The 26,056-nt window shown below is 41.5% G+C and overlaps 1 protein-coding gene across 3 annotated transcripts in view; it reads left to right on the forward strand.

Annotated features, from left to right (window-relative positions):
* Positions 1–25,287, forward strand: part of LOC121286197 (histone-lysine N-methyltransferase SUV39H2-like) — a 38,394-nt gene extending 13,107 nt beyond the window's left edge. For all 3 annotated transcript variants that reach the window (XM_041203196.1, XM_041203195.1, XM_041203194.1), the window contains exons 3-6: positions 12,597–13,265; positions 17,957–18,103; positions 21,639–21,768; positions 22,899–25,287. In XM_041203196.1, coding sequence (XP_041059130.1) covers positions 12,597–13,265; positions 17,957–18,103; positions 21,639–21,768; positions 22,899–23,011 — 1,059 coding nt within the window. In that variant the 3' untranslated portion in view covers positions 23,012–25,287. The remainder of the gene's footprint in view (positions 1–12,596; positions 13,266–17,956; positions 18,104–21,638; positions 21,769–22,898) is intronic.
* Positions 25,288–26,056: the final 769 nt, after the last annotated feature.

Consider the following 26,056-nt stretch of genomic DNA (forward strand, 5'->3'; position numbering starts at 1 on the left):
ATCCTTTCATTCCACCAATTTTATCAGTAATATAAACACATTGCATGGCGTCTCCCAGCTAGGTGCAAGATTTTACCCATTCTTTCGAATGGTTTATACAACAAATGCTAATGTACTCTTTACCTTCTACTCCTTACGTTTATCTAATTAACATCTTAAAACAACTATACGTCAAAGCACCCAGACAAGCTGGCTTTAATCCAATTAAGCCACACATAGATACAGGTCCTACTATAATTCCAATTCAAAAATAATTTCCAATAACATTATAGACATTAATATCTCTTTATTTTTTTATATATATATATATATATACTTGCTATCAATAGAAATCACTCCAAACCAGTGTCCAAAGTTTCTTTTAAATGTCCAATTTTCCCTTTAAGCTTCAAACTCTTGATAACGCATCTATGCACAGATTTTCTCTACCAGCAACATGTATAACTGTAGATTAAATGGTTGTAATAATAGACTCCACCTGAAAAGTCTTGCACATTTGTTTCAATTTGTCCAAAAACTTCAAAGGATTATGGTCTGGATAAACAATAGTTTCTGATGAATTGTTTGCAACATAAATTTCAAAATGCTGCAACGCTTACACCAAACCCAAGGTCTCTTTATCAATTGTTGAATATTTTCCCTGTTGTGCATGTAACTTCCATGAAAAATATCCTATTGGTTTTTCAATTCCAGTGTCGTCATCTTGTAACAGTACGGCCCCAGTGCCTATATCGCTTGCATCAAGGGTCAACTTAATTTGTGTGTCATAATTGGGTACTGCCAATGTCGGTGTCGTAGTTAATACAATTTTCAAACTATCAAATGACTTCTGACACTCCAGTGTCCATTGAAAATTCTTGTTATTTTATAATAGTTCAGTCAGTGGAACAAGCACGCTTCTAAAATTTGGTACAAATTTCCAGTAAAACCCATTGATGCTCAGAAATCTCAAAACTTCTCATTTTATTTTAAGCACTGGGAAATCCATGATACCCTTGACTTTCACATCTCCTGGAGCCATCTTACCACGTCCAATGATATGGCCTAGATACATAACTTGCGCTTTTGCAGATTCGCTTTTAGCCAAGTTCATCATCAAATTAGTTGCTTGTAATTGAGAAAATAATTCTTCCAGGTGCTGTAAATGCTCCTCCCACGATTGACTGAAAACTATCTGATCATCAATATAAACAGCAGAATAGCTTAGACCTGCAATTACTTTCAGTCTTTGAAACGTTGCAGGTGCATTCTTCATACCAAATGGCATGACTTTAAACTGATGAAGTCCATTTGGCCCTACAAAAGCTGATATCTCCTTTGCTCTTTCCTACAACGGTACCTGCCAATATCCTTTTAGCAAGTCAATCTTTGTTATTAAATTTGATTGTCCCACTTTCTCAATGCAATCTTCCAACCGTGATATTGGCCAGAATTTTGACCTTGATGGGCGGGCCCCACCGGCTCGGCGGCGACCAGGCAGCAGAACTCTGCTGCTGAAGTGGGTCCTGCCGCCATTTTAAGTAGGCGGTCTTCCTGATGGAAAGCGGTGTGTGCTTCCTGTGTGGGGGGGGTAGAGGGATTCCCCATCTCTCTAAGTGCTTCTCCCTGAGACTAAGTGCTGTCTCAGGGAGAGCGCTGAATGTTTCAAAAACTTTAAAAATAAAGAAAAACATTATTAACATGTCCCCCTCATGTGACACTGTCTCACGAGATGGGACATGTTAATAAATGTGAGTGAAACTTTAATAAACTTTGTTAAAACTGAGATGAAACCTCATCCCGCCAGTGGATGAGGTTTAATCTTTTTTCAGAAGCTCGCTGGGGCTCCTGGCCTGTCCGCAGGGGCTCCTGGCCTGTCCGCAGGGGCTCCTGGCCTGTCCGCAGGGGCTCCTGGCCTGTCCGCAGGGGCTCCTGGCCTGTCCGCAGGGGCTCCTGGCCTGCCCGCCAGCCTTAAGGTTGGACAGGCAGGTCTTTCAATGATCTTAATGTTCCTGTCAATGGCCTCAATTGGCCATTGATAGGTCGGCGGGCAAACAGCTGATTTCGCTGTCCGCCAGCCTTCCTGAAAATGTAAATGGACCGGGATGACGTCAGGGATTCCTCCCAATGTCATCCCGCGACATTTTCCCCTCGGCGGGCAGGCCCCGCCCCCAAATCGCCGATGGGAAAATTCTGGCCATAGGATAGGAATCTGCTTTTGTTGCCGCATTAGCTTTTCGATAGTCCACACTTACTCTGTGTTCCATTTGGTTTTGGTACCAGCACAAGAGGCAAACTCCACTTACTGCAACTAGACTCGATGATATCATTTTGAAGCACAAAATAATTTTCTTTCTGTACTGTGATAACTTTACCAGATTTAATCTATAAGGATGTTGCCTTATTGAAGATGAAACCTGTACAGACACATCATGTATAGATCTGTATTCCCCAACTTATTCCCACAAGTAGGTTTGTGTGACTACAATAGCTTTTCCAAATCACTTTGACACTTTGGAAGGTAACTCAATATTTCATTTAGATTTTCAAGTACCCCCTCAGTTATCCAATTTGATTAGAGGATAATCAATTTCAGAGTCCTGCACTTCTACCACTTTCTCATCATCCACCATCACTAATACCTGTTCCTCTTCCCTGTCAAAGCACTTTTTAAGCATATTTACATGATACAACCTCTGCTTCTTTCTTCTATCTGGAGTATTTATTAAATAATTTAATTCACTCAACTTCTTTTCAATCCTATAAGTCCCACTAAACCTTGAATTTAATGAATCACCCCATACTGGTAACAGAACTAGCACTCTTTTTCTCCAGCAGCAAAACTGCAAACTGTCACTTTCCTGTCTGCCTTCGTTTTCGTTACTTGCTGTGACATCTTTAAATGTTCCCTTGCCACCTCACATGCTGTTCAATCCTTCCCTGACCTTTGAATCGTAATCCAGGTTTCTGAATTTTGGCTCACCAATTTCTCATGAATCGGCTTCAGTGGTCCCCTTACCTCATGACCATAAACTAGCTCAAAATGGCTAAAACCAGCCAATGCATTAAGAATGTCTATAATAGCAAATAACAAAAATGGAATTCCCCTATCCCAATCCCGTGGATAATCCTGACAGTGCGCTCTCATCATAGTTTTAAAGTTTGTTGCCATCTTTCCAAAGCTCCTTGTGACTCTGGATGATAAGCTGTTGACTTAAACTGTTTTATCCCCAAACTGTTCATTACTTCCTTAAACAACTGTGACATAAAATTTGAACCCTGATCTGATTGTATTTCTTTAGGTTAGCCATATCTTGTTTTAAAAAAAAAATTAGTTAACTCCTCCACAATCTTCCTGGTTGTAATATTTCTTAAAGGTATTGCTTCAGGAAACCTGGTAGACGCATCCATTATTGTCAGTAAGTACTGATTTCCACTTTTAGTCTTAGGGAGGGGGCCAGCAACTTCTTCTCTTCCCTGACTACCTACCTTCGTTTCACCTTCCCACTTCCCTAATTAATCATGGTAAAAGCTTCTTCAAATACTAGTATTGGGATTAAAGGTGCCGGCTTAATCTTTGCTTGTGGTTTCTCTGTTAGTTGACATGTGTGACATGTTCTACAGAATTTGCCTAAATCGCTCTGCAATCCTGGCCAAAAAAAAAACCCCTATCTTTTCCTGTGTTTTCCTAACTCCTAAATGTCGCCCCATGGAATTTCAGGAGCAATTCTCAGAATCTCAATCCTATACGCTGATGCGATAACAATCTGATGTACCTCCCTTCAGCTTTCATTTGCTGAGACATGATGTGGCCTTCAGTTTCTCATTAAAATATCACCCTTAAGGTAATAACTTACTGGAATGCATTTTACTTCTGTTTCTGAGTAAGCTGTCTGTTATAACTGTTTTAATTGTAAATCATTTTTCTGTAACTCCACTGAACTCCTTGAGTTAAACATTTCAGCTGAATTGTCCTCTAGTCTTTCTCCTGAAGAATATTGTCAAACACAGTGCCTGCTAATTGGATTTTGACACCTCCTTGCCTTTGAACTGTCTGCCCTTCTTGTTTTTATTGTTTCAACCTGTGTACCTGTGATCTCGTTATCTCACAATCTGGAAACAATCCAAGATGTTCTCGCTGTAACACCTCTGTTGAAATCACTTCTACAGGCTGCTCAACTACCATAGGCATCATCCAAACCTGTGACCCAGCTATATCATCAGCCAAAATAAATGAGCCCCTGCAATGGGCAATTTTTCCACCACCCCAACAATAACTTCACCTGACTTCCATTTGCTCTTTAAATTTATCTTCCACAAGGGGATAGGTTTAGCATTCCTATCAACCCCACTTATTATCATCTTCTCCCGCAATACTTCCTTGGAACAACAAACATCAGTATCCCACAACATTAAGGATTGACCAGCCCCTGTGTCTCATCTTTCCTTCTCCAACCTGTACACGTGGAAAGACTTTTCCTTCACACACAAAATCTTTAAAAGTTTCTGCAACCTGCTCCTCAGTTCCCTTGGGTAAGCCGTGAACACGTTCCCGCTTCTTTACCTATCACTGATTCTCCCTGTTTTACTTGTACACAAATCCCAGGTTTTTCCTGTGCCTGAACCTCAGAACCCACAGTACTTTTACTTCTAGAACTTTGCTGCACCCAATAATTTCATCAGCTTTTCCCTGCAATTTCCAACATACTGACTTTGTGTGCCCCACTCTTTTTACAATGAAAACACCTCAATTATCGAATATCACTCCTCCTCTCGGCACCTTCCTTTATATTATGAGAAAAAACTTCCTGGGAATTTCCAGCTACTCCATCTGACTACCTATCTTCCTTTCACCTTCCCACTTCCTATGCTTTTCGGATTTGAAAGGGTGACGAAAGAAAGGTTTAGCTCTATGAAATAACTCATAATTATCAGCTATCTCTGCGCTTGCCTTACAGTTTGAACCTTCTGTTCCTCCAAATGAGTTCTTACTACTGAAGGGATTGAGTCTTTAAATTCTTCCAAAAGAATTACTTCCCTAAGAGTTGCATATGTTGTCTCTGTTTTTAACGCCCGTATCCACCGGTCAAAATTACTTTGTTTTACTCTCTCAAACTCAATATACGTTTGCCTAGGCTGTTTTCTCATATTCCTAAATTTCTGCCTGTATGCCTCAGGAACCAACTCATATGGACTCAAAATGGCCTTTTTCACCACATCATAATTCACTGATACTCCTTCAGATAGCGAAGTGTGTACCTCATGAGCTCTACCCAGCAACTTTGACTGTAACAATAATGTCCAGTTTTCCTGTGGCCATTTCATCTGTTTAGCTATCTTCTCAAATGAAATAAAGAATGCTTCAATATCTTTTTCCCCAAACTTTGGAAGGGCTTGTGCAATTTTAAACATCTCCCCACTGGTTTATACTCTGGAGATAAATCCTTCCTTCCTCCTGACATCCTTTTTTTTTAACAGCCAATGTTTTCAGTTGAAACTTTCTCTCTCTCTGTCTCTTCTCTTCTCTTTCCTCCTCCTCTATCTTCACAATTTCTAATTCCTTTTGAAATGCGTTTTCTCTTTTCTTTGATTCTAATTCAAGTTTTTTCAGTTCCTTTGCTTCTTTAAGTTCAAGCGTCTTCATTTGTAACTGAAGTTTCACTACCTCCAGCTGTGACTCACTCGTGTCAGGTAGCACTTCCAACTGTAGATGCTGTGCTATATTTATAATTATATCTGATTTCCTAGCCCCTGCAGGTAACCTCAATTGTAATTTATCTGCCAGCTCTGTTAAGTTACTCTTGGTTACTTTTTGTAATCCAGTCAGAGTTATATCTTCTACTCCCAGACAAATCTTAGCAATTGCTAAAGCCATCTTGAAGTCTCACCACTTCTTTTAAAAAAAAACCTCACCAACTCTTGAATTCAAAGTGTTTCTCGTACTTATCACCTTAAAATTCACCAATTCCGAACTGATCAGGTTTTAGAAAGTATTATCCCTGATGAGCCCCCAGCTGCTATGACACAGCATTTGGTAAAGGCTGAGTTGTTTAAATCTCAGAGGGAAACTGTCATAACCTATATTTTCAATTAGTATGTTTGAGATGCAGCTCTGAATTCGAGAATAAAACCACCAATCCTCAAGGTTTTTTTATATAAAACTAAATTAAACATTTATTAATTTACAACAAACTAAACATGTACATATGTCTGCGAATTAAACAAATCTCCAAATTAATCACTCCCAGGTAAATCTTCACCAAGACAACAATAACCCATAGACTTCAAACAGACACCAGGCAAAGCACATTTGACCTTATGAATTCAAAATGAGGTTCCTTTGCAGACACATTTGTAGGCTTACAGGCTGGTTAGACCTTAAATGCCTCTGACTCTCTCACACAAACTTTTCTGTTTATATCTAGCTTCCCCATTGAATGTAAATTTTCCATTATAATACTAAGCTTTTTAATTTTATCTCTCCTAACAATAATTCTTTAATTCCACCAATTTTATTAGTAATATAAACTCATTGCTTGGTGTCTCTCAACTAGGTGCAAGATTTTACCCATTCTTTTGAATGGTTTATTCAACAAATGCAAATATACTCTTTACTTTCTACTCCTTACGTTTATCTCATTAACATCTAAAAACTACTAGCCATCAAAGTACCCAGACTCAAAAATAAAAACAAAAACTGCGGATGCTGTACCCAGACTAACTGGTTTTAAACCAATTAAGCCACACATAGACACAGGTCCTACTGCAATTCCAATTCAAAAATAATTTCCAATACCACTATAGACATTAATATCTCTTCATGACAGCTTTGTTTCCTGTTTCTCATTTTCATGCTTTCGTTTCTCTTCCCATGTCTATTGGCACACGAGGCAGACAAAAAGTTTGCTTACAACTGTTTCCATCACTAGTTTTTCCTGGAACTGGCCTGTCTCCAGAGGTTACAGCTTGAGGGGTGCCGCTCCGTGTCAAGCGTGGCTGACCAGGAGACTCTCCCACTCTTACCGCCTGCTCATGGGTGCTTTGGAAGGCTTTACAAGTTGATTGGCCACGTTATGAATGCACCTTCCGTCACCACCAAGTCCCGGAGTGGGATTTGAACCCAGAGCTTCTGGCTCAAAGGCAGAATGCTATTCAGCGCACTGCAGGATTCATCTCTCCACACCCCCCCAACCAACCACAGCACCACCAACCAACACCCCCCCCCCCCCACCCGCCGAGTAATGATGTACTATCCTACCTTCCAATCCACTCAAACCATTCCAGGATCTAGGGAAATTTGGTAAATCACAGCCATTATCTCTACAGCCACCTCTTAGCCCTAGACTGTATGCCATTAGGTCATTAAGAGATTTGTCAGCTTACACTCCCTTTTAAGCTTCTCCAATTTTTTTTGCAAGTATTGTTATTTACTTTAAGTTCCTCTGTCTCATTAATCCCTTGGTTTTCCACGATTTCTGGTAGTTTTGTTGTCTTTTGCTATGAAGGCAGATATAGAAACATTAAACAAATATTTTGTATTTATTCTGCATTATAATTTCTCCATGTCCCAGCCCCTGAGGGATAGTTTTTTTTTTTATTATTCCCTTCCTTTTTATACACTTGTAAAAAGTATTTTTTTTTTAATATTTCTGGCTAGTTTACTCTCATTCTGTTTTCACCCATTTACTAATTTATTTGTCATCCCTTGCTGATACCTAAAACTCTCTGTCCCCCCTGACTTCCTGCTATTGGTAATATTATAAGCCTTTCCTTATTCTCTTTTTAGTTAGCCATAGGTGGATTGCTGTTCCTCTGGAGTTTTTATTTCTCAGTAGAATGTATATTCATTGAGAATTATGAAACATACCTTTAACTGTTTGCCACTACTTATCTAGTACCATCCCTTTATAAACTCATTTCTAAGTCTACCTTAACCAACTCATCCCCTCATATCTATGGGCAGGATTTTTCGATCGGCATGCAGGGGTAGGCCCAACACCGACGTGTAAAATGACGTGCGATAGTTTGTTTGGCAGGCGCATGCTGAAGTCAGCCGCGTGCTCGCCGTTATGTAAACGGCCTGTTAAGGCCATTAAGAAAGTAATTGAAGTAATTGTTAACGCTGCCCGTCCAACCTTCACGTTGTCGGGCAGGCGAGAAGGCCCAAGTGGCCTTCACGTTTTTTAGGAAACCTCATCCATGAGCAGGATGGGATTTCCTGAACTTCTGTTAAATAAATTTTTTTAAATTCCTAAATATCAAAGCATGTCACATCTCATGTGACACGTTTAAATAAATCTTTAAACCATTTATTTAATTATTTTGATATCGATTCAATCTCCTTGAGGCAGCTGTGTGCCTCCCTCCACCAACACACCCCCCCCCCCCCCCCCCCCCCCCCCCCCCCCTCCTCATCGCACAGGTAGCGCTGAGTGCTACGGCTTGCGTATTATGCTGGGTGGGCCTTAATTGGCAACCGATCAGACTGAGCCTGCCCACCACCTGAAAAATTCAGGCCTATGTAATTCGTTTGAAAGTTTAATACTGTATGTGTCATCTGATTTATATTATGATCACTCTTTCCCCTGCCACCCCCACCCCCTCACCTGCAAGAGGATTGCTTACAATATTGCTAAATAACCGTGTCTCCATCCACGACAAGATCTAGAGTAGCCTCTTCCCTGATTTCCTCTATGATGTGCTGCATTAGCTTTGCCGCGTATTCCTTATTTCAATACTTTGTCCGACAGGATAGCTAGCGTTAGAGGACCTATTAACTACTCTGACCAGTGTTATTTTTTTATTTCGCCCGTACTGATTCTGCTTCCCTCTCTCCTGAGTCAAGATCCTTCCTTACTACTATCCTTATGTGGTTCTGTATTATCAGAGCTACCCCCTCGCCCCCTCACTTCTGGCTCAAGAGGCAGGGACTCTACCCACTGCGCCACAAGACCTCCAAACCACATCTCTAACAGCGACCAGATCAAACCTATTTATCTCTAAACGTGCGATTTAATTTGTCTATGTTGTTTGATTTCTTCCTGCCTTCGGATAAATAGCTTTTTTTAAACATTTACCATTTGCCCCTGATTTGCTGATGCACTGTTACCGTTAAACTCTTTCTTTTTTGTTCCTTCCTGTCACGCTCTGCTTATCTTTCTGTAAATTACTACACTGCTCTGTGCCTTGACTTTTCTCAAGATTTTTAAATTTCCCTTCACTGGAACTCCTCTCTCGTTCCCCATCGCATCCCTCCCCCCCACACCCCCCAGACTCTTTTAGTTTAAAACCTCATTTTCAGTCCTTGTTGTGTAATTTGGCAGGGCACTGGTCCCAGCCTAGATTAACCGGACCCCATCTTGTAACAGTTTCCACTTTCTCAATACCTGTGCCGTGATTCACAATCCCTGTTGCCCACATCAGTCTTTCAACCGTACATCCAACTCTCTGATCTGTTTGACTTTCTGCCAGTTTGACGATGGCTCAAGTAGTAATCCAGAGGTTATTGCCTTTGAGGTTCAATTTATTAATATGGACCCAGTCTATTTTTTTTATTCATTCACTGGCTGGGCCAGCATTTATTGCCCATCCCTAGTTGCCCTTGAGAAGGTGGTGGTGAGCTGCCTTCCTGAACCGCTGCAGTCCCTGTGGTGTAGGTACACCCACAGTGCTGTTAGGGAGGGAGTTCCAGGTATTTTGACCCAGTGGCAATGAAGGAACGGTGACATATTTCCGAGCCAGGATGTTGAGTGCCTTGGAGGGAAATCTCCAAGTGATGGTGTTCCCATGTGTCTGCTGCCCTTGTCCTTCCAGATGGTAGTGGTCCTAGGTTTGGAAGGTGCTGTCGAAGGAGGCTCGGTGAGTTCCTCAAATTTCCTCAGTAAAACCTCGTACAGCCTACGTCCTGCTTGAACTACAGCAAACTAGATCCTCTCCCTCCCAGTCCCGAATTCTTTTCCAGTTGAGAGGAGATGTCTTCAACCCTGGAACTGGGCATTCAAGCCAACCTGGGAACTCCAGGTCGTGCTGCAGAGAATAGCATCTACCTTCCTAACTGTGCTGTCCCCTATCACTAATCACAAGGTTCTGATTTCATGACCCACTCCCTCAGTAGCGCATTGTTGCAGATGCTGTCTTTTGGATGCAGCGTTAAACCGAGGCCCCATCTGTCTGCTCAAGTGGGTGTAAAAGATCCCATGGTGTTATTTTGAAGAAGAGCAGGGGAGATATATGCCCGATGTCCTGGGCTGATACCTATCCTTCACTCAACATCACAAAGAGATCATCTGGTCATTATCAAGTAACCTTTTTTTTGGGGAGCTTGCTGTGCATGTATTAGAGTCATAGAGGTCTACAGCACAGAAAAAGGCACTTCGGCCCATCGTGTCTGCGCCAGTCAAACAAGCACCTAACTATTCTAATCCCATTTTCCAGCATTAATAGAGACATTAGCTGCTGTGTTTCCTACATTAGAACAATGAAATACTCCTTTGGCTGTAATTCACTTTGAAACATCTGGTGCTTGTGAAAAGTGCACGTATTTCTTTCATTTCCATGTACCTCGGTGTCAGTTTCTTCATTACCCATGCAAACTTTGCACAAGCATTAAGATCTGTTAGATAAGGGAAAAGGCTGAGGCTCCTCCAGCTCCTGCATCCGGAGTCTCTTTACCTGCCTGAATCAGGGTCTCACTCTCCTACGCTGCAGGTAGACTACTACCTCACCTGGAGAGTGTGACGCCCTCCTGGATCACTGTGTCCAGGTAACTCTGCCCCTCCCTGATGCTCCGTAACATCTGCAACTCTGACTCCAGCTCAAACGACCCTCAACTGAAGTTCCTCGAGATGCAGATGTCTCCTGCAGCTATGGTCGTCTGGGATTGTGCGCTTTCCCAAGTTCCCAGCATCTGCCCTGCTGTCCCTTTTATAACTTTTATTTTCTATTTAAGCTGATTAAATACATAGACCTGAATTTTTCCTGAGTTGGGCGGGATCAGCGGGAGTGGTTGTGGAGCCGCACGCGATTGGCTCCAAGCCTCCATTTTACGTGGGCCTCCCCCTCCCTGAATTTCCAACGTTTGCACTCCATTTATGACCATTCCATATGACTACTCTTCCTACAAAAGTGAGTAAAGCCTCAGGAAAAATTACAAGAATATCTGTTCTTGCTGCAGAGATGGTGCAGTGACTTTTCAGCCAGTTCTATCAAACCAAGCTAAAAGACATATTGCTTTGTCTAATGAGCCAACATCAAGGCCACAGGAAATTCACAAGTAATATATAAAAAGTGCTTAAAATTGCCTTTAAAATCAGAAGCAAAATGTAGCTGACAAGCTCTGTCAAATTTCACCCAACATCAGCTCTTGACCTCCTCTGGGCCATTACTAAAATCGCCTATTTCTAGCTAGAAACATAGAAAAGTAGAAGCAGTAGGCCTTTCGAGCCTGCTCTGCCATTCGATATGATCATGGCTAATTCTCTGTCTCAGCATTGTACTCCCACACTCTCCCCATACCCCTTGATGCCTTTAGAGTCCAGAAATCAATGTATTTCCTTCTTAAATATATTCAGTGACTCAGTCTCCACAGCCTCTGTAGTAGAGAATTCCACAGGTTGACCACCCTCTGAGTGAAGAAATTTTTCGTCATCTCAGTCCTAAATGGCCTACCCCGTATCCTGAGCCTGTGACCCCCCATATCCTGAGACTGTGACCTCTTGTAACATCACTCGACTTGCCTCTGCTTCGAGTGTTCACCTGCTGTTAAAACCCTCAATCATGCCTTCGTTACCTCTACCTCTAGACTTGACTAATCCAATGCATTCCTGCCTGGCCTCCTACATTCCACCCTGCACAAACTTGTAACTCTGTTGTCTGTGTCCTAACTCAGACCAAATCCTGTTCACTCATCATTCGGTGGTTGCTAGCCTACAGTGGCTCCTGTTTAAGCAATGCCTCAATTTTAATGTTGGAGGGATTTGAAAACTAGGATAACCTAGCCTCACCCCCTTCCCTTTCCCTGTAACTGCTTCTAGCCCTACAACCCTCATATCTGCACTCATATCAATTCTGACCTCTTGGACATCCCTCATTCCCATCGCTCCACCATTGACAGTGCTGCCTTCAGCTGCCTGGGGCCTAAGCTCAAGAATTCCCTCCCTACATCTCTCAGCTTCCCTTTTGCGCTCTTTTCTCTTTTAAGATGCTTCATAAAACCTACCTTTTTGATTGACCAAACATTTGGTGTCTCCTTCCTATGAAGCGCATTGGCAGGTTTTGCAACATTAAAGGTGCAATATAAATAGAAGTCATTTCTGACATCACAAATCAGCAGATGAACAGAATAAGTTGGTCCTCTGTGCTGATGCTGTCCGACCTGCTGAGTTTTTCCAGGTATTTCTGCTTCTGTTTTTGTTTTGGATTTCCAGCATCCTCAGTTTTTTGTTTTTACATTAGAATAAGTTAGTTGCCTTGCTGTTCAGTGGAGGAAGCTTGCAAAAATTTGAAACTGTTGAAGTGACCTCACTAACCTTTTAATCATGGGTCTTGTAAAGGTGAAGAAAATAACAAAATAATGCATTATTAACATTTTAAAATGTATTTCTAATCCCTTTTTTAAGGGTAAGGAATATTACCTGGTAAAGTGGAAGGGATGGCCTGAATCAACAAACACCTGGGAGCCAAGGAGGAATCTTCGATGTGTCGGACTTGTCAAGCAGTTTCAAGATGATCAAAGCAAATTCTTGCAAAAGGTGAAAGCAGCAAAAAGACTAAAATTAAACAACTGTACAGATTACAAATCTACAGTTGCAGAGTATATTGTAAAGAAATCGAAACAAAGATTAGCGCTCAAAAGGTGGGAAGAAGAACTGAACAGGAAGAAGAATCATCGAGGTAAAATCCTGGTGGAAAATGAAGTGGACTTTGAACCTCCCCCTTTGGACTTCCATTATATTAACCAATATAAACCCTCTCATGGAATCAATTTGAACAGTGATGCTTTGGTCGGCTGTGAGTGTTTGAACTGTTTGGAGGAGAAATGTTGTCCAGAAGAAGCAGGGGCACAATTTGCTTACAATGTTCACCGGCAGCTTAGGATTGCGCCAGGCAAACCCATCTTCGAATGCAATTCTTGCTGCAGTTGTGGTCCCCAGTGTCCAAATAGAGTGGTTCAGAAGGGGACGCTATATGACCTCTGCATCTTCAGAACTTCAAATGGAAGAGGTTGGGGCATAAAAACCCTCCAAAAAATAAAGAGGAATAGTTTTGTAATGGAATATGTTGGAGAGGTAGGTTCTATTTATTTTGTGCTGGGATATTCCCTTCAATAACGTTGCACTAACATTAAATCACAGACTCTCTTTGGTCAAGTGAAATGGTCTGTTACTGGGAAAAACTGTGCTCACAAGTAGATAGCAACTTAACATGTAAAGACTGAGGTTATAGATGCCATCTACGCACACATCATTAACCATTCAGTGGTGGGTAAGTGACCTTTTCTGAAGCCACTTTTCCTTCTCATTCACTTTGTTAAAGTTATATCCTACTGTCATGTAACTGTGTCTGCTTGTCTCAAGTCCTGTTTAACTGCCTCATTAGAACTGTTGCTTTCTTTTTGAACACCCTTCTCTTTTCCGTAACGGTGAAAGCTCAGATCAGATTGATAGTCACTACTTTGTCCCTTACCCAAACCCAGTTTTGTTAGAAAGCACCTTGGCTATAGTTGACTGGCAAAGCTTGTTAGCTTGTTATTTTGGGAATTAAAAATTCAATCAATAGTGCAGTATATCAATACACTAATACAGCTGCTTTATAGTGATCATGTGAATAAAACTCCTTAAATTGAATTTAGCAGTACCTTATGTGAACTAGCTTTCTCAACTGTGCACATCAGTGTGCTTTATTTTTTCTGGAGTTTCTATTTACCTTGGAGCAATCGAAGTTTACAAATGGGTGATTCATCAGCTAATCTTATTCACCTCTTTTAAATGTTTAGCTCAGTAGTCCAGGACTTCATTTTTTTTAATTCGTTCATGGGATGTGTGTGTCGCTGGCTAGACCAGCATTTATTACCCATCTCTAATTGCCCTTGAGAAGGTGGTGGTGAGCTGCCTTCTTGAACCGCTGTAGTACATGTGCTGTGAGTACACCCACAGTGCTGTTAGGAAGGGAGTCGCAGGATTTTGACCCAGCGACAGTGAAGGAATGGAGATATATTTCCAAGTCAGGATGGTGAGTGACTTGGAGGGGAACTTCCAGGTGGTGATGTTCCTATGCATCTACTGTCCTTGTCCTTCTAAATGGTAGCGGTTATGGGTTTTGGAAGGCGCTACCTAAGGAGCCTTGGTGAATTCCTGCGGTGCATCTTGTAATAGTACACACTGCTCCCACTTGCATCGGTGGTGGAGGGAGTGAATGTTTGTGGAAGAAGTGTCAATCAAGTGGGCTGCTTTGTCCTGGATGGTGTCAAGCTTCTTGAGTGTTGTTGGAGCTGCACAGATCCAGGCAAGTGGAGAGTATTGCATTATACTCCTGACTTGTGTCTTGTAGATGGTGAACAGGCTTTGCAGGGAGAAAGAGGTCAGGAGGTGAGTTACTGCAGAATTCCTAGCCCCTGACCTGCTCTTGTCACCACAGTATTTATGTGGTGAGCCTAGTACAGTTTCTGGTCAATGGTAACCCCCAGGATGTTGATAGTGGGGGATTTGGCGATGGCAGTGGTTAGATTCTCTTGTTGGAGATGGTCATTGCCTGGCACTTGTGTGGCATGAATGTTACTTGCCACTTGTCAGCCCAAGCCTGGATATTGTCCAAGTCTTGCTGCATTTGGACATGGACCGCTTCAGTATCTGAGGAGTCGCGAATGGTGCTGTTCTTTAAACAACGTCAGCAGCTGGGATGTTAATGCCTAGTTACTTACTTTGAATAACCAGTTAACTTGTGACAACTTTGGAAGTTGAACAGGATTAGAATGTAAAACCCCCTTAAGAACTGGGTATTGAGCAAATGGCAGGTTGTAGGATGGGGGAAGGGAAGGCGAAGAAAAGAGACACATACTCCAGTCACGAGGAAGTTAATGAGTTAAATGGCTTGAAATGTTCTCGAGGAGAAATGTGCTGAATGAAATAGAAAATGATCTCAGGTGAGATGACAAGAAGATATTAGAAGAACAAAGGATGTGATTACACTAGAGAGAGAGAGAGTGCAGAGGAGATTTACCAGGACGTTGCCTGGGCTGGAGAGTCTTTGTTATGAAGAGAGATTGGATAAACTGGGGTTATTTTCCCTGGAGCAGAGGAGATTGAGGGGGGCCATGATTGAGGGGCATAGATAGGGTAGACAGGAACTTATCCCCTTGGTGGAGGGATCAGTAACCAGGGAGCATAGATTTAAGGTAAGGGGCAGGAGGTTTAGAGGGGATGTGAAGAAGAATTTTTTCACCCAGAGTGTAATGGGGATCTGGAACTCACTGCCTGAAAGGGTGGTAGAGGCAGAAACCCTCATAACATTTAAGAAGTATTTGGATGTGCACTTGTGATGCCATGACATACAAGGCTACGGGCCTAGCGCTGGAAAATGGGATTAGAGTAGTTAAGTACTTGTTTGACAGGTGCAGACTCGATGGGCCGAAGGGCCTTTTTCTGTGCTGTAGACCTCTATGACTCGAATGGAATGTGCAGTAAAAAGCACGAGATTGAACCTAAAAATGACAAACCCTAGAGATGTATGGAAGGTGCACTGGTCTCAAAACAAGAAAAAAAACCAACCTACTCCCTGGATGCAGGATCCCATCCCCCTCTTCCCCAGCTACTGCAGGAAACATCCACACACCCTGTTGACCAGCTTCCCCAATTCTCTCAATCTTCCCTTTGGAGTACTCCAGACCCTCTCCACATCTCTGTTATCTGATCTCAATCTCAATATTTAAAATTCTCACCCTTGTTAACAAATCTGTCCATGGCTTTGCCCTACCCTCTCTCTGTAACCTTCCCCAGCCCCACAACCCTCTTGAGATCTCTGCACTCCTCCAATTCTGACCTCTTGCACATCCTGGGATTTTCTTCGCACCACCTTTGGCAGTCGTGCTAACTGTGTCCGAAACTCTGAAATCCCCTCACCAAACCTCTCCACCTCCTCAAAAACTACTTTTTTGGGGTCACTGACCTAATTCTTCTTTACGGGGCTTGGTGTCAAATTTCGTTTGTTAACTCTCCAATGAAGTGCCTTGTTAAAGGTGTTGTCTAAATACAAGTTTTTACTGCAAATAGAATTGAAAATGTGGCTAAATTCTCTCTCTTTTTTAAGGTCAGTGTTCAGACCTGAGGATGCAGAGAAGAACCCAAGTGATGCATGTTAACCAGGGCGCATTCCCCCAACTGGGTGCTCCTGCTGAGGAGCAACACTCATTTGATGTGCTGGTCAGGAAGGTGTGAGCCAACAAGCCCCTAATTTGGTCCTTGCGGAACTAAATTGACTAGAGCTAGGCATTGTCGGCTGTGGCTTGGTGGGTAGCACTCTCTTGCCTCCAGAAGGCTGTGGGTTCAATCCACAATCTTGAGCACAAAAATCAAGGCTGACACTCCATTGTAGTACTGCGGGAGCGCTGCACGGTCAGAGGTGCCATCTGTCTGATGAGATATTAAACCGAGGCCCTGTCTTCCCCCTCAGGTGGGCAGGAAAGATCCCGTTGCATTATTGCTAAGAGTTCCCCCTGGTGTCCTGGCCAACATTCATCCTTCAATCAACATCACAAAAACAGATTATATGGTCACTACCTCATTATTGTTAGTAGGAGCTGGCTGTGCACAAATTGACTGCTACATTGCGATGGTGACTGTGCTTCAAAAAGTGTTTCATTGGCTATAAAGCACTTTAGGATGACCTGTGGCCACGAAAGGTGCTATAGAAATACAAGTTTTTTTTTTTACATATTGAAGCTGAATGCTAGGCTGTGGGTAATCTTACCAAAGGATAGCCTGTAGGTTGAAGTGACCTATTAGCTGTGTCCTTTGCAGTGATTAGAAATACTCTGCACATTATTTTTGTAATTTAAAAAGACCAGTGTTCTTGTGAAATGCTGGCTTTTTGTTTGGATGATCCACATTTTGCTTGTGGGATGGTAAGTATTGTTTCGGAATGCTGAAGGTTCTTAAAATTTTTGCTCATTTCTGATTTTTTTTTTTAAAGTATTGTTTTTCGCTGACTTGTCCCATGTAGGCTCGAAAAACTTCAATCTCTGAAGTCCTGAAACATGATTTTTGTGGTTCAGTGAGATGGGTGTCCCAGCTCCCTTTTTGAAATTGCATTTTTTGTGCTGTGCAGAGTTTTTTTTTTTTTTGTTCAAATCTTCCCTCCTGGGTTATTGTGGAACGCTGCTTGGTTACCCTGGTCTGTGTTTTCATTGGGCTCCAAATGTTCATGGAGTTGAGGGGAGGAAGCAGAAGGAGATGAATAACCCTCAGTTTTGTATTTGCCATTACTAACCTGCTTTCAGTGATGGCTAATTTTAATTCAGTATTAATTTGCAAATTGTATTATTCCTTGTTATATTATCAAAGGTGGCTAATATATAGCGTTGTCACGAGGTATATTTAGGCAAGGTCAGCTAATCTGCTTTAATGTTTTATGTTCACCTCAAGTTGTTTTCCCCACTGAGCACCATCTGTGTCAAATCAATTTATCATCCTTGTGTTGTACCACTCACCAGAAAAGCTTGGAAGGGCTGAATCTGTTGGGCTTTTTTTTCAGTTCGAATGGATGTGAGAACATTTTACGCATCTGTCTGCACTTTACTGCAATACTAGTGATTAAATGATAGTTTATTTATATTTGAATATAATCTGACTGTCTTGAATACGAGTAGCGACTGATTTCGAGTTGATTACTGAAGATGGGGCCATGAATTTGGCCTTGATCAGCCTTGACTCAGCTCTGCTCCACCAAACTATACCTGTCTACATAACACTTTCTCTGTTGAAAGGTAATCACGAGTGAAGAAGCAGAGAGGCGAGGGAAGTTTTACGACAGTAAAGGCATCACCTACTTGTTTGATCTAGATTACGTGGAGGATGAGTACACTGTAGATGCTGCAAGATTTGGAAATATTTCGCACTTTGTGAATCACAGTGTAAGTACTGTGCTTGTTTTATAACTTCAAAAGAAATCTCGCATCCTTATGGTGCTGTATGGAACCATTTAATGTCAATTAAACCTAATCTTATGGACTCATCTTTAGAAATGAGATTTTAATAGTACATCAAAGCAATAGCAACTGTTGAGATGATTTCAAGCAGCCTTCATGTAAAGTGTTTGTGACCTCCTAGGTGGTGTTGTCATGATATAAGATTGGTTCACTTCAATATAATAATAAGCTGGTTTCATTTTTAAAGCTTATGTTCTAAATATGTTTTAAATGGCATTGGTTTGCTGTTTGTAAATCTTCCTACATTTTTTGTGTGTCTATTAGTCCTCCACACCCCACCCCTTCCCTCCCCATTCCTTTGGATAACATGATGTAAACTTGCATCGTCAGCGATGAACAAGGTTTTCCCTGGTCCTCTAATCACCGGCTTTAGCAGAAGTCTGCATAAACAAATCCACAAAGTACAGCCAGGGGGAAATTTAACACCTCAGTGAATGGCACATACAACAAGCTGGTTAGCTAACAACAGTTTACTGCCTTCGACGTAGAAAAGCATTGTGCGGCAGTGGTGCAGCGGATGTTAGCGGTGGGATTGGAACTGAAGCAAGGAAGGAGAGCCTTGGCTAATCAGCTGGGTTCTAAGGAGAGTCCAGAAGGAGTTGAAGAAACATGCATGTTTATGGAGAGAACTCTAGAACATGGAGTCTAGGCAGCTGAAGGTGTGGTTACCAATACAGGTGCAAAGGGATTGTGGATGCCAGAGTCTAGAGAATTTGGTGGGATGGGGTGTTTATAGAGCTGAAGGAAGTTAGAAATGGGGAAGGGCAAGGATATGAACAGACTCAAACCCAGCAATGAACATTTTAAGTTTGCGGTATTAGGATGAGGAACATGTAAATAAAACCGAAACTAGACCAGCCATATAAATCCTCTGGCTATGTGAGCAGTCAGAGGCTGGGAACCCTGTGGTGAGTAACTCAACTCCTGACTCCCCAAAGCTTGTCCACCATCTACAAGGCACAGATCAGGAGTGTGATGGAATACTCTCCACTTGCCTGGATGAGTGCAGCTCCCACAACACTTGAGAAGCTTGATACCATCCAGGACAAAGCAACCCACTTGATTGACACCCATCCACCACCCTCAGAATTCACTCCCTCCTCTACCGACGCACAGTGGCCGCTGTGTGCACCATCTACAAGATGCACTGGAGCAACTCGCCAAGGCTCCTTCAACAGCACCTTCCAAACCGGAGACCTCAACACCTAGGAAGACAAGGGCAGCAGATGCATGGGAACATCACCACCTGGAAGTTCTCCTCCAAGTCACTCATCATCCTAGCTTGAAAACATATCGCCGTTCCTTCACTGTTGCTGGGTCAAAATTATTATTTTGTTATTCATTCACAGGATGTGGGGCTTTGCTGGCTGGACTAACATTTATTGCCCGACCTTAGTTGTCCTTGAGAAGGTGGTGATGAGCTGCCGCCTTGAATCGTTGCAGTCCCTGTGGTGTTAGGAAGGGAGTTCCAGGATTTTGACTCAGCGACAGTGAAGGGTATATTTCCAAGTCAGGATAGTGAGTGACTTGGAGGGGAACTTCCAGGTGGTGGTGTTCCCATGTGTCTGCTGCCCTTATCCTTCTAGATAGACTCCTGGAATCCTCTGTGGAATCCTGGAACTCCCTCCCTAACAGCACTGTGGGTGTACCTACACCACATGGACTGCAGCGGTTCAAAAAGGCAGCTCACCACCACCTTCTCAAGGGCAATTAGGGGTGGCCAATAAATGCTGGCCCAGCCAGCGACCCCCACCTCCCATGAATGAATTTTTAAAACTGAGTCGGGATGATGAGTGTGTGGGTCAGTGCAGGATAGGATAATGGTCAGTAGAATTTTGAATGGAAGTGTGCAGAGCTCGGAATTTGGGAGTTTGGCCAGGAGAATATTAGAGTAAAAAACAAAAAACTGCGGATGCTGGAAATCCAAAACAAAAACAGAATTACCTGGAAAAACTCAGCAGGTCTGGCAGCATCGGCGGAGAAGAAAAGAGTTGACGTTTCGAGTCCTCATGACCCTTCAACAGAATTCTGTGGAAGGGTCATGAGGACTCGAAACGTCAACTGTTCTTCTCCGCCGATGCTGCCAGACCTGCTGAGTTTTTCCTGGTAATTCTGTTTTTGTTTTAGAATATTAGAGTAGTTTGGTATGGAAGTGTCAAAGGTATATTTGGATAGGAGATGGACTAAAGTGGGCAATGTTAGAGGCTCCACATCAGTCTTTGTGATGGGGCCCATGAGTGTCGGTTGGAACATCACATTGGGGTTAAATAGGATGCGGAGGTCAGCAAAAATGTGTGACCAGTTTGAGACAGGGGAGGGGAAGGGGTGGGGTGGCTTTCACAGGGCTCGTTGATTTGCAGGTTCAAAACTGTTCAGCTTGTGGCTTCATGCTTGACTGGAAATCAATGTAACACTAAAATGGTGATTGAACATTGAGTTTAAAACTGGTCTTCACCCTACAGATCAAACTTTAACAGATTTTGTGGAAATGGGTTAGATCTGAAATTCTAAATTAATTTTTTTAGCTATCATCTTTAGCAATGTCAGAGAAGGGGATTACGGTAATTTGGAGAGGTGGGAAAGAGCCCAAACAGAGGAGCTTGCAGAAATTGGAGCTAACACGTGAATCCAAACATGGGTGTGAGTGAGTTTAGATTGAGATGTGACTGTTGACTCGACTCACTTTCTTGATGCAGGCGTTTGTCAGCAACCTTGGTAACGCCACTAGCATGTGTATTTGTGCAGAATAAGGCACGTGGAATGTATTGAATGTTCAAGTTCTAGGCTCAAAGCCACCCTCAATGGGAAACTGAAGCTTAACTTAACTGTTCTAAATGTCTCCTGAACCAATTTGAAGTTGCCTGGTCAAGTGTGATTCGGAACAAACTTTGGATTTGGGGGAGGATGGGATGGGAAGGTAACATAATTGATTAAAAACTTCCTCGTGATCTGTAAAGGAATCTAACATTATGATGGGATTTACTTCCCATTATTGCAATGCAAACGAGCAGTTTAGGTTGACTGGAATGTGGCCAGGGAATGAGGGGCTTGTAGCTGTGATGAGAAACCTGAGACCTGTTTTGAGGACGGTTTTTACTTATACGTCTGCTTATTTCCACAGTAATGAGCAAACACAATTATAAGATTGCTTCTTTGTGCAGAAGGTGGTTGGACTGTTGAATTTTTTACCACAACTATTGTTGGAATAGAACACTTTTTTTAAGGAAGAAATAAATTGTTTTGAAAAAGGAATAGCTTAAGTATATGAGGAGAATTAGGTATCTCTTGATGGATCAGATGACCTGTTCCTGTTGTATCAATCCTAATACTTCATCTCTTGTATTAGAATATTATTTAACAATTGATACTGAGCAATTAAGTGCTTTGATTTTAACAATTGGGCTACCTGGGCTAATCTGGTTTCATGGAATGAATTCAAATCTGACCTTCTTTTCTGCAGTGTGATCCTAATCTTCAAGTTTACAATGTTTTTATCGAAAGTTTGGATACTCGCTTCCCAAGGATTGCACTATTCTCAACACGTTCTATAAAAGCTGGGGAAGAGCTTACCTTTGACTATCAGATGAAAGGTGCGTCTTACATTTCCCAAAATCGCAGTTAGCTCAAACAAAATGGAGGAAGCTTTGAGGTGGGATTGCCCTCGACTTTCTGGCCAGTAACTAGGGCAACCGCGGCCCATAAAATTCCAGCCATTGTTTTTCTTAAAAGGGTTTTTGTGTGGTTAAGGCGTTGATCAATTTGAGAAGGTCATTCTTCATTTTATATGTTTTGTAACTTACTCAAACTTTTTTTTTAGGATTTTCAGTAAACATGACAATGTCTTGTGCTCACCTTCTAAATATTCTTCCAAGTTTGTAAACATATGCACAACAGTAGTTTCAATTATGACTGTCTTTCTTGACTGGAGAAAATACTTCCCTAAATTCTCCCTCTCTTTTGTACAGTAGGCAGTCAATCTGCCTGAATGGGTGTTGGTTTTGTTATTCCTGCCTCACCAGCATTGCATTAGCATTTTAAAAGTCCTTTGTCTGATACTGATCAGACCACATGCACTGTCCATTGTCTTAAGGAGATAGTGATCTATCACGAGTAACAATTTATTCCTGTAGCTGAGTGTTTTGCCTCAGAAGGGCATTATTACCCACATTAAGTAGGCTTGTGACATATAGGTTGCAGAGAGAGAAAGGGATGGCTGGTTTCCCTTTCTTTGAAGGACGTCAGTCAACTAGTTGTAGTTTTTATGACTATACAGTAATTTACATGGTCACTTGTCCTTGTGACAACTCAAATTACTAAATGAATTAAGCCTCACAATTTGTTATGGTGGGACTTTTGAATTTGTGATCTCTAAACTGCTTGTCAAGTGTCAAATCCAATACATTAATCTCTAAACTGGTTAAAGGATGGACTCCACAGATGTGAATAAAGGGCATAGGCAATGTGAATAAACCAACAAAAAGGACAAGTCCTACTGCTGAAATTTTCATCAAAAGTAAGCATTGTATCCCTTTTGAACGTTTCTTCAAACTTACTCTTGAGTTTCTGCTGTAGAATCCTAGTAGGAATTGGATTAAAACCCCAAATTCATTTCACGTGGGACCTTATAAAAAGGTGTGAACCCAACTTCAGGATATAATTGCATTATAATTGAATGTTTCTGTTTGTCTATTAAGTGTAATCGTGCTATTGGTTTTGGTAGGTTCAGGTGATGTCTCCATTACTGAAACCTCTGAAGTCAACAGCCCACCCAAAAGACAGCCCAGGATTGAATGCAAGTGTGGATCTATATCCTGCAGAGGATACATGAACTAACATATCTGCAAAGAAGAAAAATGCATTTGTTTTTTTAGATAGAAATATGTTGACTTTTTTTTTTGTGTGTGTGTGTATGTCCTGATTCCATCAGAACTCTTGGGTAATGACATTTGGGAAAGTTGAAATATGCAGCCATGTGGTGAATTTGTTGATACTTGTTGGAAAGCAGATCTGTGGGATGGTTTTTATAGGAGAAATAATTGTTCCCCTCTTACGTCAAATCATTGATACTGTTAGTAACCTGGGTACAAGTGGTCACTGACCAACATTGTTATATGATGATAGTGCAGCCGCACCCTGTTTTAGCAGAGCACTCTCTACCCTTTTATTTTGAAAGAAAAATTACAATTTTGATTCAGAATCGTTCAGGAAGGTCCTCCCACTTTTCTCCAGTGGATGTATGCTTGTTGAGTTTCTACCCAAATTTGCTAAACTGAATAAATATAGCCTTTGGCCAGACAGACTGCTAACATTCTATATTCCAGAAGTATCGGCAAAGATCCAGCGCGTTTTCCTCCTCAGTTATAATGGAGACGACACCTCTGTGTAGTTGCTTCCATGTAATATCCATACTGTACAAATTACAATTCTACTAAGATGAAGTTTTTAATGAACCAATTATGCCCAAATAATTAGTACCTCCTTTAATATCGAGGAGAATGAGTTTACCAAAGCTTAGAAAATAAGCAGTGTGTGTGTATACTTCAGATGGAGAATGTCCACAATAATTATGGGGCATTTGGCAAATTGTTAACTTGCAGGGTTGGAGCCCAAAGTTAAGCAAGACAGTGTCCTATGTAATCTTTCAGTGAGCTTGTTTTAAGTTTGTGTTTCGAGGTCATCACATCTGTAGGCCTTAAAGTAACAGTACCTTTACAGAAGTTTGAATTATTGTCATACTATATTCAGACACTATTAAACATTAGCCTCAGAGTTTATCCCTAAGGGTAATAGGTGAGTCAGCCTGTGTAACAGAAATGCAATTGTAGAGTTCTTTTAAGAAAATGTAATGATCGTTTTTAATAGGAGTGGGGATATTTGAAGCCACAAGAGTAGCAATCACAGCTACTGGTACTTTTGTCTTTCTCCCCACACTCCCTGCCCCCTAGGTTTAGGTTTTTAAATACAGTTTAGGCAAAATCATTGAAGGTACCTGTTTAATTGAGCTTTTTTCCAAAGATTTTGAAATGCGTGATAACCTACAGAGGATTTTTTGATACATGCTTTGTTTTTTTTTTTACGTGCTTTTTTTTTAAAAGTCCTATTGTGCTTAGGGGAGTGCTCTCCTTAAAACAGTAGCCATATTAAATTTGCAGCTTGAGTTTGAATAAAACGTGGAACATCAAAGAGGCATTATATTGTGAGATTTTTTTAAAAAAGTTCCAGATTGAGTTATTATAGTTTTGAGTAACAGCCCAAGTGACGACTATTTTAAAAATTCCAGCCAGCGAGCCTGTCGGGCAAATTTTAAACTTCCCTGTTCTTGGTGTGAGCTCAGCATCAGCCCTATTGGTGATCACGTGATGGAACATGATAAAACCGTCTATCCTTCCATACAGCGTGTACAGTGTTACTGCTTCAGGAAGATGTGTGACATGAGAGAACGCACATTTAAGGGTGGCTTCAATTGAGCAGTTAAATTTTTTTTTACCTGATTTTGTTTTTTAAATTGCACTGTCAAATACTAGACAGCTTTATCAGTCATCTTGCATAGCAAGGTAGTTGGAGTCATTACCCAGATGCCCCTTAAGCACTATAAATGTGCTGAATACTCCTACATCATTTGTAGATACCCAAGCTACCAAAATGTAGTTTTGAGGTGATACTGAGCAGCCCTTCAAGCAGCAGGTTCCTTTATTATGGAGAGAATATACTGTACTTCACCCAAAACAAATGCTCGCCTTCACCTTTGATCCTTTGAACTGAAAGCTACTACTTGAGTGGTAAAGTTTTGGTATATTAATAGGGAATTTTGAAATTAATAAATCGACATGAGAGGAAGGCTTTTTAAGCAAGACTCCTATCTAACAAAGGGTGAATGGTGGATGATCCCATGGCTTTGATGTGTTGGTAGCATTGGAGTTCCATAGTCTGGGAGTTATATAGCCTGAATTGATTATCAAGAAAATAAAGTTCAAAATTGACTTATATTTTTCTTACTTTTTGTAGGATTGTTTCAAGTCTTGTATATGTCTTTGTACTGAGCTGTGAATTGAAAACTGGTGCTGTAGAATATGTTTGCTCAAATTAATAAATGTCCAATGTTTCAAGTTGGTCTATTCCTCTTGTTGATTTTCTGCTTGATGAGTAATCCAAATCCCACCACAGCAGCCACAGAATTTACACTGTTTGGAGTAAAAGGCTAGTACCAGTAATGGTGAGCACACAACTAACTGATTACCATTAAAAACTCATCAGGTTCCCCAGTGGCCTCTTCAGGGAAGGAAGTCCATTGCCCTTAGTTGGTCTGGCCTATCTGTGACTCCAGTCTCACCCCAAGTGTGGTTTATTCTCAACTATTGTGTGAAAATGGCCACACAAGTCACAACCTTCTCAAAAGCAGCAATTGGGGATTGGCAATAAAAACTGGCTTTGCCAGTGATACAAACATCTCATAAATGAATTGAAAATACGCCTGTCAGATTAAATGACTGCACCAGCTCCCTAGTGTAGAACAATGCGCATTCTCTATCCACCCTTCAAAGCAAAGCAAAAGTAGAAGCTAATTGCTTTCCTACCAGGAAAGTGCTGGTTACAGATAAAATTTTCATGTGTTAGAATTTGCAAAGTCCCCTCGAGGAAAGGTAGTATCGACAGCTGGCTTTGTATCCAACAAGATCAAAAAAAACCTCCTGGTGAAGTTCAGAATTTCTACCCTTTAACTGAAGACTCAACAGACTTACAATACTTAAGAGGGTGAGGGGAAAGTTGTTCAGCAGATCAAGTGAAGGTAAAGTCAAACTCCATCGTGGGGAAGTCTGGACAAATGAACGAGGGGTGCAACACTTGATTCCTTGGTTCATTGCTGCCGAAATTTGATGT

This window comes from Carcharodon carcharias, chromosome 13 (assembly GCF_017639515.1).
Source record: "Carcharodon carcharias isolate sCarCar2 chromosome 13, sCarCar2.pri, whole genome shotgun sequence".
NCBI lineage: Eukaryota > Metazoa > Chordata > Chondrichthyes > Lamniformes > Lamnidae > Carcharodon > Carcharodon carcharias.